Source organism: Beta vulgaris, chromosome 1 (assembly GCF_026745355.1).
Source record: "Beta vulgaris subsp. vulgaris cultivar EL10 chromosome 1, EL10.2, whole genome shotgun sequence".
In the NCBI taxonomy this organism is placed as follows: Eukaryota; Viridiplantae; Streptophyta; class Magnoliopsida; order Caryophyllales; family Amaranthaceae; genus Beta; species Beta vulgaris.
Genome location: NC_079202.1, coordinates 40,065,767 through 40,083,896, shown reverse-complemented (window position 1 = coordinate 40,083,896; position 18,130 = coordinate 40,065,767). Strand labels below are relative to the sequence as shown.

Here is an 18,130-nt window from a genome sequence, read left to right as displayed (position 1 = left end):
AAAATAACATATAATTTATAATTATTCTACAAAATTATCATGTTAGGATTGTTTAACAAAATAAAACACCTAAGCTATGGGGTTTAAGACAAATAGACAATGTTAACTAAACAATAAACTTTGGAAATTTTTGGACCCTCAAGAGGAGAGACTATGTCTAAGACGTATTGATGTCGGTCACTATGGACATTTTTTCACAAGAGTTAAGAGTTAGTGATTATAGATTTCCGCCTGCAATTATATAAACTCAAGGTCCTTTCATTCCTCAACTTTGGTATATAAAAATTTGAACACTAATTCTCAACGGAAGCTCATATACTATGGGAGAAGTAAACCCTCCATATCCATTAACATCATACAGAAAAAAACATTGCTAATTTTTATTCATCCTTACAACTCGTTTAACACAAGAACATAAACAGAGCTCTATCTTCAACTTCATGCATCCATGCGGATAATGCACCTGATACTTTCACCTTTCAACATAAGGTCGAAAGCCTTGTTGATATCCTTAAAGGCGACTTCATGGGTGATAAATTTATCCAGCTCAAGTTCCTACATAGTTTAAGAAGTACATTGAAAGATTGCTTAGATACAGATAGTAATCTACAAATCGTTTGAAAAGAGCACACACAATTCTTTTGTTACCTTGTTCATGTACTTCTCCACGACCCCTGGAATATCAGTACGGGGTTTATAGTTTCCGAAGAAAGTCCCTTTAAGTGTCCTCTCGTTCAGGAAGTTCACAGGGTGCGTCTTGAAGGCGTCATCTTTGTTGGGTACACCAACAAGAACAGCAACACCCCAACCCTGAAATGGATCAAACCCATATGGCGTAAAACGATCAGTATATAATCCGAATGATATTTGAACTTTATTTATCTTATTAGTAGAGGTTGATAAATTGGTTGGTTGAAAACATACATCATGGACACATTCAAAGGCTGAAATCATGGCTTGAATATTTCCAGTACATTCAACGCTTCGGTCCACACCTCCATTGGTCATCTCCGCAATTACCTAATGAAGAAGCACAAGGAGCAACATGAATGGGTTAACTACAGTATCAGAGAGGTTGTATACTGAAGTCTTTAAGGAGTAGAAGTAAAAACCTCTTGCACTGGTTTGTTATGGTCTTTGGGGTTCACAAAATCAGTCACACCAAACTTCTTTGCTGTTGAGAAGCAGTAATATATATCATCAGATTATAGCAACGTATGATGTTTGCAAGATAATGGTACTTCTCATGAAACAGATTATATGGAACAATCAGGATAGTGATATAGTATAATAATGTACCTGCTTCAAACCTACTAGAAACCAGATCCACCCCTATGATCTTTGATGCACCAGAAACTCTGGCACCCTCAGCAGCCTAAAAACATATATCAATCATATCAGTGAAGTTCAATCAGAAAGTTGTACTCCCTCCGTCTTTTTTTATTTGCTACAAGCACTTTTTCACAAAGACCAAGGAGGGAGTGGGGACCATTGACATAAATGGAATTAACAAAAAAGCAAATAGGTAAATTGTGGGACCTGTGTATTATATATGGAAACATTTACAAAATCACGAAGGGAATGATGACAAATTTGTAAATAAAGTGTGGGACCTATGTACTATATATGGAAATATTTGCAAATGTAGCAAATAAATTGAAACACCCCTAAATGGCAAAATGTAGCAAATAAAAAAAGACGGAGGGAGTATTAAGTTTTGAAGCACAAAAACCTCTAGGACATGAAATGTTTCCATTTACGGAAACCCAATCATTTCCGTGCTAATGAAGCTCAGAAATGGTTGGTCTTGAAGTTTGCCCATTATGGCATCATAGAGATATTTCTATATTCAAAACCCCAGTTGTTCCCATGCTACATAGTTAATAAGCATCATCACATAATGTAGTCACGGAGGAATACTAACCGCAAGCCCAACAGCTCCTAGGCCGAAAATAGCAACTGTTTGACCCTTCTTTGGTCTTGCGACATTCACAGTGGCACCAAAACCTGCAAACAAGGCCCAGATGCTAAAATTCATTAGCAATATACTAAATTTCGCCATATCATGTCAATAATGAAAATGGGTAATCTAAACAACCTGTAGAGATTCCACAGCTGAGAATACAGACTTTGTCAAGGGGTGCTTCAGGATTGATCTTAGCCAGGCAACCAACATGAACCACTGTGTATTCACTAAACGTGGATGTGCCGACAAAATGAAATATGGGTTTGCCGTTGATTGAAAACCTCGATTTTCCGTCATTAAGCATCACACCCCTGTCAGTATTGATCCTCAAAAGATCACACATGTTACTCTCCTCTGACTTGCAGTGCGCACATTCCTTGCACTCACCAGTGAAAACAGGCAGGACATGGTCCCCTGGCTGGAGGTCTGTCACACCCTCTCCAACACTTTCCACAATTCTATATGATCAAATTCATAAAAGCACAATTTTAATTACTAGCCAGCAATGTTAATGCTACAAACAAATCATTTCTGAGGTGATCAATTATAAATGTCAGGTAACCAACCAGTAATTGAATGTGATCACTAGTCCAGTCAAACACAATATAGTTTATGCATATGTCATTGCTCATTCTATGATTTCTATTGAATAAATTAGCATTCTCTCTAAAAAAATATACTTCCTCCGCTCAGATTACTTCTTGCAACGAAGCTCCTATACACAATTTTAGGAATATGCTAGACGAAATAAACATTCAATTTATAGAATTGATTTCCCGGGAGTTTGGTTGCAAGTATTGTGAAACGGTAGAATTAGATAATAAACAACAACAATTGCATAATTTTGGTGCCAACAACTTCAACTATCCAATCATTCCACGAATTCAAAAGAATAAAACACAAAGTTGAACATGTTAACCAAAAACATATTTGAGAAGAATTTGCATACCCTCCAGCTTCATGACCGAGAATCCGAGGAAACACTGGTGTTTGCCCCTGAACAATAAAAAAAAAACAAAGTTGAGTAAAAACTGCATCATATACACACTAGTACACTATACCAATGTTATGTGGTAATCATATTACCTTGGCCTCCCAAAAGTAGACATCAGTATGACAAAGGGAGGTGAAGAGGATCTTCACACGAACCTCCATTTTCTGTGGAGGAGCAACCTCCACTTCTTCCATCACCAAGGGTTTTCCAGCTTCCCATGCTACAGCAGCTGCATTCATGCCATTATCACAACATCAATCTCACATTCCTCCCTCTATTTGGTTGTACCACGTAGGATTTACAACGAACGTAGACTCCTAGACTCGTAGGAGATAATTTCAGATAATGATTGATCACCATTTTCTTCTAGGTTTTTGGGTTTTTATTTTTATTTTTTTGTTGTTAATTTTTATTAATCTTAAGGCAACAAACGATCAAAGAATTACAACCCCGAACAGTTTCCATTTGTGGTAATAATCATAATTTAAGGGTTTTCCATAACAGGCGTACTACCTTGATATCTTAGCACAGTCAACCTATTGACTCATATCTTTTTCAATTAAATTTGATTGAAAGCTTTTAACATTTTCCGGGACTACATAATCTCACTTACAAGATGGATATATTGTTTTGAAGTTACAGAAATGCGAAATTCATACAAATTAAATGGACATCTATAAGCGACCCTTTACTTTAAAAATTACTCTCCATCTCTTACTTTATTCCTTATTTGGAATTTTTTCTCTTTTTTACCTCTCATGTCTGTATCATATGGTCCACCATTACATTATTAATTCAATTTTACTCCATTTCTCTATCTTGTTTTAACCCTTTTTATTTGTTTATTTATCTTAACCTTTTCCTCTCTCCTATTTTACCCAGCCCCACACTCCACACAACTTTATTCTCATTGGTGTATCTAGAGTGACAGTAACACGGAAGATCTCTAGAAAACGAAAGTAAATTTTTAAATACCAACATTAGTACAAATTTAATGATCTTGTTAAAAAATGCATCATTTTCAACTTGACATCAAGCAGACATAAACATCATCAACAGGAATCCAAAACATGAAAAATATCATAATAAGTTCTTAAATAATTATATTTTAAAAAACAAATCAAAAAAAATGATGGATCATGAACTTGATCTTACAAAAAAAAATTAGATAAAACAAAATTTCATCTTATACCCATAAAAAATGCAGTAATTCCCATCAATAAAAAAAATTAAAAAAAGAATGCAGTAATTAAAGTTGAGCAATTTGATGAAATGATCATACCTTTGCAACGAATAACTTGACCAGCAGTACTCGTCATCTTTTGAACTTCTAATATTTTCCCAGAAATTCAACCTCTTATACTATTTATAAAATAAAGGGACCGAATTTTTCTCTAAGAAATATAAAACTTTCTCCTTTTTTTGTTTGTTTGTTTGTTATCCAAGAAAAAAAAGTTTAGAATTTGCACCAAGAAATGTAAAGTTGTAAATGAGATAGTACGAGTGATGGGTTTATGTGGCAATATAAGAAATATTGTTGTTGTATTTATAAGAAATAAATCAGGCGTCATCTTATACTTTCATTAAATTTTGGGTATATTATTAAAGTAAGAAAAACCGAGTGCAAAACTGTGAGTTGTTTCCTGTGTGAGTTAACACGTAAGAAAAGAAAGAAAATGGTTTTGGAAGGAAGAAAACAAGAGGCTTGGTTTTGGATTTGGCATTGAAAACCATTTTAATTTTGATACTACTACAAGTCTACAATACTACTTAGATAGGTTTTGGGTTTGAAATGCAGCACCCCTGGTTTTGGTTTAACACCAGCTACTGTGCTAATTGGTCAGTCAGCATTCAGCAAAAGTTAATGGTATCATTGTTCATCATCTTAGATCTATGAAAATGATAGGCTAGCGTGTGTACTATATTTAGCTTTAATGAAATATTAAGGTAACGGTTTTCTTTATTTTATTACTTTGGTCATAAAATCGGTAGTTTTTTTTTATGGGATATACAAATAGGATATTTGACATTTTGCGGGACATACTTCGCTGAATTTTTTTTTTTGGGATATACCAACTTAAATTTAAGTTTTGTTATACTAACATACTATTTTCGACGAGAAAATCAAATTTTCAGCCTTTGACATGGTACTCGCGAGTGAGCCACAAATAAAGTTGGAGAAAAAATAAATGTAATCGAAGCAATTGAATATCACGCACTATATAAAGAGTAATTAAGCAAGTCAAATGCCGAAAATTTGACTTTCTCACCAAAAATAATATTTTTGGTACCTTTTAACATAAGTTAAATTTAGGTTAGTATATCCCCACAAAAAAATTTAGTCTGGTATATCCCCGCAAAAAACTCTAAAAAAGTGAACCTTCGTCATTTTGTCTTTGTCTAGCTAAGTCAACAATTTTTTTTTTATGTTTCTCTGGTAAATTGTATTTGCATATTTAGAATCTTTTTTGTATATAAAAATGATTTGTTTTGTACATTTAAAAACTATATGAGGATATCCATAATGGTTTTTATATCTTCATGCATTAGTTTTCTTGTACATCTAAAAACTATCTTTGTACATGCATAATATATTTTGTACATCCAAAAATTAAGTTTGTATATCCAATAAGTCCAAAAGTATTTTAGTACATCCATGTAATTTTGTACATCCAAAAATTATATTTGCATATTCATGATTTCTTTTGTACATCCAAAAACTACATTTGCACATCCATAATAGGTTTTGCATCTTACATCCATTAGTTATTTTATACATCCAAAATATATGTTTGCACATCCATAATTGACAAAAAATAATTAAGAATATTTTCCAAGAAAAAATACATCCATATAGACAATGTTCACTCGCGAACATTGTGCCATCTAGCCGGACTCTTCATTTAGAATGTAAAGTTTGTCTTGATGCTTGGAGTTTATTCTATATAGAAAAGAGTTTTTATATCTACATGTGAAAAAGAAATGTAGTGGATCCTACTTTTAAAAGAAGTTAGAGAAAATGAGTTCATGGACTCTGCATATTTCAAACTTTTCAATGTTTGAGATTTACATATTTAGTTATTTTATATGTAGGAGGTAATTTTTTGTATAATCATTAGTTGTAAGTATGAAAGTTCAGAAATATATCTTGGACATTGTCTTGGAATCATGTTCGATTTTCTCCATTTAACAAGATATTCCTTAAGGGAACCCCCCTCCTTGTAGCATGACTGCAAATCTCTTCTTGCGCCATTTTACAAACTAAACTTTCGAAGGGTTAGTTCGTTTTTTCTTCATCTAACTGTTGAGTCATCTTACACAATTCTATATTGGCGACATCATCGAAGTGTGTGCTCTGGGTTAGTTCGTTTTTTTCGACTAACTGTTGAGTCATCTTACACAATTCTATTGGCGACATCATCAAAGCTTGTGCTCTCAAGCCGGGCATAACAAGAACATACATAGCAGAAGCAACAACTCTCCATCTAGAATTTTTCATAGCAATCAAAGAAGCGGTTCAATATCTTATTATCAAAAGTAATAATCTGATTGTCATCAATGCTGTTATAGGAATATGGAGTCCTCCATGACAAATTACCAATATTATTAAAGATCTCTACATACAGTTACAGTCATTTACAAGTTGGGGTATCAATCACATTTATAGGAAAGTTAACGGAGCCATAATTTGGATACTTAATGTTGGTGATTTAGTTGATTTTTTCTTTGGGTTTTTTCACCAGGTACCCCTGTGGTTTTAAAAAATTCATGGGGTACCCCTAGTTTTAAAAAAATGCACCAAGTACCCTTATTATTTAAGTAAAATGCACGAAATGCGCTTAATGACTAACGGTGTCAAGTTTCCGTTAGTCATTAGGGTTAATTAACATCTCTAACCCTAATTTAAACCCTAAATAAACCCTAATTAAATCCTAATTAACTAACTAAACCCTAACCTAACCCTAAAACCACCACCCATCCCACCCCCACCCCACCCCCACCACCACCTGGCAGCCCCCCACCTGGCAGCATCCCTGCTACCCTAGCAGCAACCACCCCCACCCCACCCCGGCAGCATCACTGCTCCCCTAGCAGCAACACCCTCACCCCACCCCACCACCACCCCCACCCCTCTCTAAAACTGATTTCGAAAATCAATTTCAGAAAACAATTTCAAAATCATTTTCAAAATCATTTTCAAAAATAATTTTCGAAAAGGATTTTGGAAATCATTTTTGAAAAGAAAAACCATTTTTGAAACTATTTTCGAAAACGATTTTCGAAAACATTTTCGAAAATGGTTTTCGAAACTATTTTCGAAAACCAATTTTGAAATCACTTTCGAAAACCATTTTCGAAATCATTTTCGAAATAAGTTTTTGAAATAAAAAAAAATCGATGAAGAAGAAGGAGAGAGAAAAAGAAATGAAGAAGAAGGAGGTGGTGTTTTCCAGTTCGACGGCTGGGGGCTTCGATTTGGCGGCGGGAGTGGGGCAAGCAGGGGCGGTGGTGGGTCACCATTGGGAATCCGACGGGGTGGTGGGGGTGGGGAGAGGGAACTCGACGGGGGTGGTGGGGGTGGGGAGAGGGAACTCGACAGGGGTGGTGGGGGAAGGGTGGGGGTTGCTTGGGTGGGGGAGGGGTGGTTGGATGGTTGAGGTAAAGGTAAAGGTGAGGTATTAAGAGGTTAGGATTAGGGTTCAAGAGTTAGGGTTAGATGATTAATTAGGATTAAAGGGTTAATTAGGGTTAATGACTAACGGAAACTTAACACCGTTAGTCATTAAGGGCATTTCGTGAATTTTATTAAAACCTTAGGGGTACCTGGTGCATTTTTTTAAAACTAGGGGTACCCCATGAATTTTTTAAAACCACAGGGGTACCTGGTGAAAAAACCGTTTTTTCTTTGATATTTGTCCTTGTAATAATTACTTTTTATTCCTGTAAATAATATATTAAGTACTTTTCTCGTGAAAAAGGGTCCATTAATATTTTTTTTTCTTTATCTTATTTTAAAAAGTTTCAATATGATAAGATTGTTATATATGACAAATTGTTAATGACAAAAAAGACTAGTCATTTTGGTCAATTTTGAAGTTTTGTCAATCAAGTTCAATGCAATGCAATGAATATAGTTTGATTTAGAGAAACTTATTATGTGGACTTCTTTTTGGTGAAGGGTTGATGGCCCTTAATTACAAGGAATTTATGTGGACTTACTATGCCCTTAACGTAAAATTCTGTCTATGACACTATTGTGTCATAGTTGTACTTTCATGTTGTGTGAGAGACACTAGTGGTCAAACATCTACTACTCATCAAATCACATTTTAATTTGTAACTAGTTATTGGACTCGGGTTATTCTCCGAGTAAGAAAAAATTTTATTTATTAATATAATACTTTATTATAATAACACTACATACAATTTAGTCTCATGGTTGAGACTTTAGTATACGTACTAGAGGTCTTGGGATCAAACCCTATACTATGAATTTCTAAATTTTTTTATTGTACATGGACATAGCCGTTTTGAAGATTTTGGGGTCCCGGTTCTAACAAAAAATTGGGCCCTAATTTATAGAAAATAAAGATGAAAAGTTGAAAATCTAAAGATAAATCATTGACAAATTTATTAAGGGTGGAAAACAAGGGTGATTTCTACAAATATGAAGTAAAATTTTCAAAATAAAATATTTTGAGACTTTTATAATTTTACCCACATTTACCCCTCTGTACATGAATTATATGAACTAAAACTCCTTATGAAAAGCGTCATATGGCACAATTTCTTATTTATGTACGCCTTTTAATACACTTATTATATAGATATAGATTATGTCACAACTAAAATCCAAATTGTGTTGTATTAATATGTTAGATGCTTATTTCTTAATCTTCTGAATCTATACCTCTATATTTTTTTAAATCCTTATTAAATTTTCTATACTGTATCTCCAGACTTACGAACGTGTCATTAGTAACAAGAGTTGGACAGACATTAAATTGCATCATTGTAATTACTTTTAATTTATTTGCCCTCCACCCCATTTCCCCTCCTAAGAACATCACCAATGGATTAGTTGGTTCTTTAAAAAAGAAAAAAAAAAAGGGTTGGTTGTTCTTAACTAGTCTTTATGTTTTTGTCATTTTCTCTCCTAGTCATTCCCCTCCTGTGCACTCCATCCGAAGTGAAGTTGGTTTGAAATTCCAGACCAACCAAATCAAAGGACCAATTGTCCCAATAATAAAATCAACCAAAACTAGTTTTACTATTTCTTAGATCAACCTAAAACTATCCCATTTTACTGTACATGCTCTAAGAACTTGACACTCTTCACAACCCCTTTTATTTCCATCTCTCATCCAGTCATCCTCACTCTGTTCGTCTTCTGAGAAACCAAATAAGAAAAACAAACCCCTAGAAATCGAATGCTAGACCTGCTCAAAGACTTCGACCCTCACACTTGAACCAAAAAATGAAACACATGGAGCAAAAAGAAGGTAATCATAGGCTCATAGCATCATATCTGCAATTCAATTGCAAAGGACTATGGTGGTTGAGAAACAAAAAATCGAGCCTTTTGAAAGATCAATCAGGTATATTACTATTTTTTTTCACTTTTTGGCAAAATCTTTAATGTATAGTAGTATTTTTATATATGTGCAATTTCGCATTTGGTTCCAAATCACTATCTGCAGCAATTGGTGAAGAGGAAGTTGACATTTGAAGAGTGAGAGTGCGTGGCGTAGCAGATGGTGCGAAGAGAAGAATAGATGGATAACCCGCTTAATGATACGGGTCAGGCTACTGTTAAAGGGGTTTCGACACGATTAACTATATGGGTCGGGTTAGTCTCAAGAGTTTTCGACAATTCGACACGATTAACTAAGAGTCCGTTTGGTTCATATAATGGTATGGGTTTGGAATCAGGAATGAAACCAAGGTGGTATGGGTTTGGAACTTGATACTTAATACCTTTTGTTTGGTTTCATTTAAGAATGAAAAATCTTCTTTTATTTGATACCTAGAAGTAAGGTATGAGCCATACCCACCTCCCCATGGGTTTGTAAACCCCATACCTTATGGATTTGAGGTATGGGTTTAAAATTAGAAATAAGTTAAACAAATACTAGGTATGAGTTTTGTTCATTCCAAACCCATACCTCTTGGGTAAGTGTCGAGCTTCTTGAAAGTTGGTACGATAACTACGATTAATGTATGACACAAATACGAAATAGACACGATAAGACCTATTCGATAGCTCTAGCCTCTAGTGTTAGCTAATGTGAGATAATGGACGATAATTTTGTGCATTGTTTAAAAGTTTGAAGGCACGATGTGGAAAATTAAAAAAAGGTAAGGTTAAATGTAGAATTTCAAAAAACCTTGGAGGACTATATTAAAAAAATCCAATAATTGAAGATACTCAGCAGACAAATAATCATTATTTTTCATATTCACAAATACTTTTCTGCTGCAGATTTTTTATCAGTGCAATTCAGACAACAGTGTACAATTGAAAACAATTTGCATGTATTGAAAACAACTACACAAGTATAAACACAAAAACTCGTCCTAATAAATAAGCAACATTTACGTTAATACAACAATGAAATAGATACAACTACAAGACTATGAAATTCCACTTTTATCATCTCTATTAACACTTTTGTATCTTGATAGAATGTACTGTTGAAGGTAGACTGGTAGAGCTTAATCTTCCGTCTACGCGTCCATGCGGATAATGCACCTGATACTCTCCCCCTTCAACATGTAATCAAAGGCCTTATTGATGTCCTTGAAGGAGACTTCATGAGTTATGAATTTCTCTAGCTCAAGCTCCTACAATACCCAAATCATGTCACAAAAAAAAAGACTTACGGTCTTTATCTATCTGAGAAATACTAACTAAGGCTATGTTCAATTCACCTTATTTTTGCTTATTTCAGATTTAATCACATCAGATCAGATCAGAAAAATAAGTTCAGATCAGATCATGCTTATATTTTAAAATCATTTTACTATTAAATATCTTTCATTACATATTAGTAAAAATTATAATAATTGAATATTAATAAAGTACTCATTGAAACGAATCAAACAAGACCCACATGACTATATTTTTTCTTATATATTGAGAAAAATCTAAAAGATAAGATCTTGTAATCAGATCAGATCACTTCAGATCAGATTAGATCAAATTAAAAAAAATAAGTTCAGATCAGAAAATTTCAGGTGAACTAAACATAGCCTAAGAAGCAATCCAAAGCGAGATTACCAGGAGAAAAACAAATTACCTTCTTCATATACAATTCCACGACCGATGGTAAATCTGTACGAGGCTTGTAGTTACCGAAGAAAGTTCCCTTGAGTGTCTTCTCATTTAGGAAGTTTACGGGGTGGGTCTTGAAAGCATCATCTTTGTTGGGTACTCCAACAAGAACAGCTACACCCCAGCCCTGTGATTGATACAATTAGTCAGAATCCAATATCAGGAATATACAGGGGATATATTGAAGCAATTAATGGAGTATCGATTTATGAACATACGTCATGGACACATTCGAAAGCAGAAATCATGGCTTGGATATTTCCGGTACATTCAACACTTCGGTCCACTCCACCATTGGTCATCTCAGCAATTACCTCTTGAACTGGCCTTTTGTGGTCTTTAGGATTCACGAAATCAGTCACACCAAACTTCTTCGCTGTTCGCAAAGAGTATCAACCTTCATTAGTCTCTCTGCCTCAGTGAATCTTACACGCTACAGAAAAATATTTGATTAATAGAAGAACAATTATGATTTGCTGTTGCATATTATCATTTACCTGCTTCGAACCTACTGGAAACCAAGTCCACACCGATAATCCTTGATGCACCAGAAACTCTGGCACCCTCTGCAGCCTAAAGAAATGAACAATCAAGAATGTTAGTGAACTGCATATCGAAGTTTTAATCGTAATTCATAAGCACACAATGCCTGAAAATATGTGCTTACAGCAAGGCCAACAGCTCCTAGGCCAAAAACAGCGACTGTCTGTCCCTTCTTTGGTTTAGCAACATTCACAGTAGCACCAAAACCTGTCAAAGGAATTTCAACCAACATTCATTAAAACCAATGTGTATATTCACTGTCTTATATCAAGTAATAGAAATGGGTAATATAAACAACCTGTAGAGATTCCGCAGCTCAGAACGCATACTTTGTCTAGGGGTGCTTCAGGGTTGATCTTAGCCAGACAACCAACATGAACCACTGTGTATTCACTGAATGTGGATGTTCCAACAAAATGAAAAATGGGTTTGCCGTTGATTGAAAACCTCGATTTCCCGTCATTAAGCATCACACCCCTGTCAGTGTTTATCCTCAGGAGATCACACATGTTACTCTCTTCTGATTTGCAGTGCGCACATTCCTTGCACTCGCCTGTGAAGACCGGGAGAACATGATCACCTGGTTGTACTTCAGTCACTCCCTCTCCAACACTCTCAACAATCCTACATTCCACAATGCATAAAATCACAAAAATTAATTACTACGATTACCCTTAAATATTATTGCCAGAAAAATACCATGGAAAAAAAAAAATAGTTCATGGATCAAAAACACAAAAAATTCACCCCCATCATGAACAAGTTGCATAGTATTTTTGGTCATATTGTGACCAACAAAGGAATTATTTATGGTGGTGGATGGTCTGAGGTTCATTATTTATTCAATTGGGTAATGTAAGAAATCATCTTGGAAGGAAGAATGACGTACCCTCCTGCTTCATGACCCAGAATACGAGGGAAAACTGGTGTTTGACCCTGAACACATAATAGTAACAGGAAAAACTGGTAAATATTTCACAGCAAAATATTATACTGAAAATTTTTGCTGTATTTCTATGAGATATGAGTACCTTGGCCTCCCAAAAGTAAACATCAGTGTGACAAAGAGCGGTGAAGAGGATCTTCACTCGAACCTCCATTTTTTGGGGAGGTGCAACCTCTACTTCCTCTATTACAAGGGGTTTTCCTGCTTCCCATGCCACAGCAGCTGCATTTATAATTCGTCAAAACTATTAATATTCGAGTTATTACAATTAACCAAGCACGATATATGTCAATCTCTCCTTTTCACTTATATCATTTGTTGCGAAATATTCTATTTAATTTGTGTAAAACAAGTCATAAGCATTTAAGTGAATGTCTTAGATAACGTTCATATACCTACTTTTGATAAAACTAACTTTGTATGATATTTGAGTTAGTCTTGCGTGGATGGTGGACCTGGTCCACAACAATATTATTGTCGACCAAAACTACTTATTTAACATAGCGATCTTTATTTTCAATATAGTAACATTTTAAAATTGTAAGTTACATTATACCGTTACTCTATATCATAGTGACCGTTTTTTTAATATAGTCCTCTTTATTACATTGTTTATTATGATGCAATTTTCACTTCAGGGGCGGGGCAAACATAGCGGGGGCCCTATACGCTCTTTTAAAATTGGGTCTTTCATATTTAGTTCATAAAAGATATTAGATTCTCAATTAAAAAAATACTTCTACATTGAAAATAATATATATAATTACATCATATTAAAATAATCTAAATAGATCTACTTGAAAAAAAGTGTTACTCTTTTTTGCACATTCAAAAGCAAAATCACTAACAACACATTGTACATCAATATCCTCCAGAATATCGCTCTCAATTGCCATCATAACAAGTCCATTTAAATAGATATAAATACACTCTCAACATTTCAAATAATTATAAACAAACAAATATTTAAATATAAATAGAGTAAATTTTATTTGAAAATTGCAATAAAAAAATATAGGAGTATAAAGTAGAAATTAATGAGAGAGAGTTAGGAAGAGAGAGAAAGCATGTAATGGAAATGTGGAATGAGATTTGAATCAACCAAAGAAAAATTAATGTGAGTAGGTGATGAGTCAGCAGTCATAATTAAAACAGCAAAAAGTAAAAAAAAACTAATCCTAACTAGAATCGAACCCACGCCCCTTTGCCCCATCCCTTACCACTTTACCATTGATCGAAATGCTTTCCTTTTGTTTTTCTTTCAAACATTTAATACATACTCTAATATATTTCGGGACCCCTTTATTTTTGGGGCCCTACTCTGTCGCCTATACTGCATGGGCCAAGAACCGCCCATGTTTCACTTTATGAAATAAGAGCTTTTCTTTCACATAGTCAAACTTTACAATCTATATCTACTCATCTTATATATATATTTTTAATATAATAACATTTTTTTTTCATAAACCATATGAATTAACACTAGGTCAATATATAAGTTTTTTATTGGATATTTTATTTTAAACTAGTCGTTTAGTTTGGATGATGTTCAAGGCAATTCAATAAAATAAAGAAATATGTATAGCTTAAGATTGACATATTGCCATAAGCACACAACATAGTTTAGTGTTAAGATCATAATAATACAAGGTAAGAGGTCATCGCCTCATCGGTTTGAGATATTTTATGCATTTTTTTAATAATTTTCTAAGCAAATCTTTGGTTGGCATATGAATGCTATATCGAAGACAAAGCATCACCATGCATGTGATCTAATGAGGTAGGGTGTCAAGGGTGATATATGTGGTGTATAATGTTTGTTCATGTGTTTTAATAATATATTATAGATTTAGATGTAGATATAGATATTTAATATTAACATGAATAGTAAAAAAAAGACACCATTTTCATATATAGATAACTTTTTAGCTCAAGTGAACCACTAGTTAATAATTACACTTTACTAAAGAAAGTAACTAATTACCTAATATTGTAATATATTTATATCAAAACATATACTATCTCTATTCTAAATCCATAAATGATCAATCAATGTAATACTCTAATCATACCTTTGCAGCGGATAACTTGCCCAGCAGTGTCCAACATCTTCTGATTTAGTGTCATTTTCTTAGGACCAAAATAATTGTAATTGTAAGAAAAACTTTGAGAAATTTTGTGCTCTAAATATGAAGTTGTTTTTGAGATGCTTGTAATGATGTGTTAATACTTAATGGGTCAATATGTGGGTATATATAGCGAATGTGGGTGGACTATTTTTCCATAAAAAAAATGAGTTTTGTTACTTTGTTCTGTGTGCTAAAAAGTTTACACCTGAAACTGATTTGTTTCACACTTCTAAACGAGACACTTTAAAAAATTAATACTCCTAGTTCGTTAGTAATTGTAATGAATGAAACAGGAGGCCCTCCTTTTATTTGAAAACCATTTCTGGTTTTTAAAATACTGCTAAACAGTCGCCAATTAGTCTAGAAAAAGCCAAAAAGGTGTACTAGCATAGATGCACACTAGCAGAAATGCCAAGAAAATCAGAAAAGTCAAAGAAGAGTTTATTTATTTATTTATTTATTAAACTCCTATTCGTGGTCCTGAAATTGCTTAAAATCGTCCTATCTATCATGTAAATATACTATTATACCTTTTGTGGCTTTTACCATTTTACTTGACTTTAGAATTTCAAATTTTCACTTTTAACATTTTACCAGTTTACAAATATCTCTCTCCACCACCACCTAAAATCACTAACCACCAATCGCTACCTATAACCCAACACCATCATCATCGACGATCATTACCGACGACAACTATGTTTTCCGACGAGGTAAATCGTTTTTTTTAACGAATTCTATGGGTCTAACGTGTGGCATGCACGTTTGTCCCATGGACACAACGTCTGGCCAGGACGTTGTGTCCATGGGAATAGACGTTGTGTCCATTAGGATAACGTCTGAGCCAAATGTTTGCCACATGGACACAACGTCTGGCCGTCCATGGGACAAACGTGCAGGCCACACGTTAAGCCCATGCATACGTATTTTCTATATTAAAATTTATAATATTATTGATTATGTTGATATTAAACTTTTAAAAATTTATTTTAGATTATAGGTAAAATTGCCTTTCAATTAGGTACTAAATAGTAAAAAGATTTAAATAAGATTAATTTGGTTAAACTAATGTGTGAAATAAGATTAATTGATGATTTTTTCTTGTAATAACGATGATTTGTTTGTTCAGGAGCCTGTTGGTAATGTGATTAATTATAACCTGTATTTCGACAATAGTCCATAATTTCAAAGTCGTGATACTGCATGTTGTCGGAGTAGTGTAGGGACATTGCCGTTGATCTTAGGTTTTGTTTTTTTGACAATCAATAGTCATAAAAAGAAGTATCAGCTTTTGGATTGTCATCGTGGCAAGAAGAAGGAGCTCGTGATTTCAGCACGACAATCAGAAGAAAAACCAAGAGAAAAACACGTGGTTGTGAATATAGGTTGTTTCTTGTCCCAAAAGGATTACGCATATTGGGTAGTCGAGACTAAGGTTGAACATGGGTTTCATAACCACCAAATGATGTTATACCCAGAGGGCCATCAACAAGTCAGGTTGGAGAACTAACTTCATCCCATGTGAAACCACGACACATCATCAAAGTCATCACATGTGCATTTCCGACTTTGAAGCCTAACATGTGGCAAATATACAATTGTATAGATGTATTGAGAAGGGCTAGATCAGAAGGCATAAATGCAGCTTGGTAGTTTCTTCATCATGTTGTTCAAAACAATTATCTAATCTGGCTCCATTCGAACGAGATGGGTAGGGTGACACATACATTCATTGCAAACCCGACGTCCGTGAATTTAGTGCGTACATATCCGCACGTAATCCACATTGATGCAACGTACAAGACAAACAAGTACGTGTATCCTTTGGTGGAGATTGTTGGAGTGACACCTAACAACAACAATTTTCTTATTGCATGGGCATTGTTGCAGCATGAGGATGCTGAGAGCTATCGTTGGATGTTGGAGAGGTTGAAAAACCTCATTGGCATGAGTGTGTCTCCGAATGCCATTGTAACCGATCGAGATCTGGCTTTGGTAAAATATCTCTCGGAGGTTTTTCCCAACTCTGCTCATGTACTTTGTACGTAGCATATCAATCATGATGTGGAGGCATGGATCACAAAGAAGGGTGGTGGGAAAAGCAAGATGGGAGTTCGGTTAGGGCGAGGAAGTTGGGCTAGGGTGATGAAATCCAAAATCGAGGAGGAATATGATATAAATGTAGCCAACATGATGGAGGAGTGAGGTGTAGTTGGGAAAAACACATCCATTGATTTTCCTACCTACATAAACTCGACTTGGCTTGTGCATAAAGAGAAGTTTGGTAATATAACAAACAACAAATTCCCTGCCAAGATGAGATTTTTGCAGCAACGTAGAAAGAGTCGAGAGTTCTCATCCGGCCTTGAAAGCGTGGATTGCTACTCCAACTGAAACAATTGACACACTGTTCATGCAAGTTGATGATTTTGTTGATGGGCAGTTGGCAGAGATTAAAAAAACACCTTGGAAGCGTTGCGCCGGACTCATGGGACTGGATTTGATCCGCCACCATAGACCGCATTAAATGGTGTTTGTTCTCAGTATTGTTTGAAGATAATTCAAAGAGCGCGTGCAAGAATAGTTGAGCTGAATTGGGACTGGAATAAATGTGGATGTGTTGTTGAGACTGCGCATGGTATTCCATGCTTGCCATACCTTTTTCTCCTTGCAAGCAGAGTATTTCCTATACAAGCATGAGGTTGATCCATTTTGGTGGAGACTAGTCATTGGTGAAGGGGTAGATACGACATAGATACTATTGGAGTGCGATCAGGATCATCAGTTCTTCCAGAAATTTATCACTGAGGTACATGCTAGGGATCGGATCCCGCGGTCATGAGGTATGTTTCTCGGCTAATCCATTCAGAGCTCCACCCCGAACATTGTTCCTTCGAGGAGCATCAAGTAAACCTAACGAGTAAAGGCCGTGAAAAGTTGAAGAAGGGTATGCGATGGGAAAAAAAGTGGGTGGGATCACGTTATGGACAAATCTTCTGGATCTTCTAAGGGTCGTGGCAAATCATCTGGGTCGACCAACATGTCATTATCCCTTGGTAATAATATATTTATTTATATACTTTAATTGTTTGTTTCGTATCATTGTACACATTTAATTAAATTGATTTATAATAACTTTGTAGGGTTGGGATTAGATATGAAATTTTTTTCATACTTTCATAAACTTCCATTAGCCATCCAAGAAAACATAGAAGGC

At 34.8% G+C, this 18,130-nt stretch overlaps 2 protein-coding genes and 1 long non-coding RNA gene across 4 annotated transcripts; 1 reads left to right on the top strand and 2 right to left on the bottom strand.

The window, feature by feature from the left end:
- Positions 1-237: 237 nt before the first annotated feature.
- Positions 238-4,617, bottom strand: LOC104895143 (alcohol dehydrogenase 3). The gene is made up of 10 exons (XM_010681574.4): positions 4,243-4,617; positions 3,053-3,189; positions 2,916-2,962; positions 2,099-2,424; positions 1,925-2,007; positions 1,300-1,375; positions 1,113-1,174; positions 925-1,020; positions 649-810; positions 238-555 (listed from the first exon to the last, which is right to left on the bottom strand). Exons 1-10 carry the CDS (start codon positions 4,277-4,279, stop codon positions 439-441), a joined length of 1,143 nt encoding a protein of 380 aa, XP_010679876.1. The 5' UTR covers positions 4,280-4,617; the 3' UTR covers positions 238-438.
- A 4,362-nt stretch (positions 4,618-8,979) lies between these two features.
- Positions 8,980-10,223, top strand: LOC130590849 (uncharacterized). The gene is made up of 2 exons (XR_008968600.1): positions 8,980-9,559; positions 9,662-10,223. It is a non-coding gene; the product is annotated as an uncharacterized LOC130590849 (long non-coding RNA).
- Positions 10,224-10,520: 297 nt separating this feature from the next.
- On the bottom strand, positions 10,521-15,019 carry LOC104895152 (alcohol dehydrogenase 2). Of its 2 annotated transcripts, XM_048643587.2 has the most exons (10): positions 14,929-15,019; positions 14,857-14,895; positions 12,870-13,006; positions 12,728-12,774; positions 12,137-12,462; positions 11,963-12,045; positions 11,793-11,868; positions 11,514-11,671; positions 11,261-11,422; positions 10,521-10,805 (listed from the first exon to the last, which is right to left on the bottom strand). In XM_048643587.2, exons 2-10 carry the CDS (start codon positions 14,891-14,893, stop codon positions 10,689-10,691), a joined length of 1,143 nt encoding a protein of 380 aa, XP_048499544.1. In that variant the 5' UTR covers positions 14,894-14,895; positions 14,929-15,019; the 3' UTR covers positions 10,521-10,688. The 2 variants fall into 2 exon arrangements, with proteins under 2 accessions (XP_048499544.1, XP_010679888.1); XM_010681586.4 differs by having other exon boundaries at positions 14,857-15,018.
- Positions 15,020-18,130: the final 3,111 nt, after the last annotated feature.

Coding starts and splice junctions, on each gene's coding strand:
- LOC104895143 (XM_010681574.4), bottom strand. CDS start 4,279: ATGACGAGTACTGCTGGTCAAGTTATTCGTTGCAAAG. Junction 1,376..1,924: donor TAGGAGCTGTTGGGCTTGCG/GTTAGTATTCCT, acceptor ATATGTTTTTAG/GCTGCTGAGGGTGCCAGAGT. Junction 556..648: donor TGGAGAAGTACATGAACAAG/GTAACAAAAGAA, acceptor TAAACTATGTAG/GAACTTGAGCTGGATAAATT.
- LOC104895152 (XM_010681586.4), bottom strand. CDS start 14,911: ATGACACTAAATCAGAAGATGTTGGACACTGCTGGGCAAGTTATCCGC. Junction 12,775..12,869: donor TTTACTTTTGGGAGGCCAAG/GTACTCATATCT, acceptor TTATGTGTTCAG/GGTCAAACACCAGTTTTCCC. Junction 11,672..11,792: donor TTCCAGTAGGTTCGAAGCAG/GTAAATGATAAT, acceptor CTTTGCGAACAG/CGAAGAAGTTTGGTGTGACT.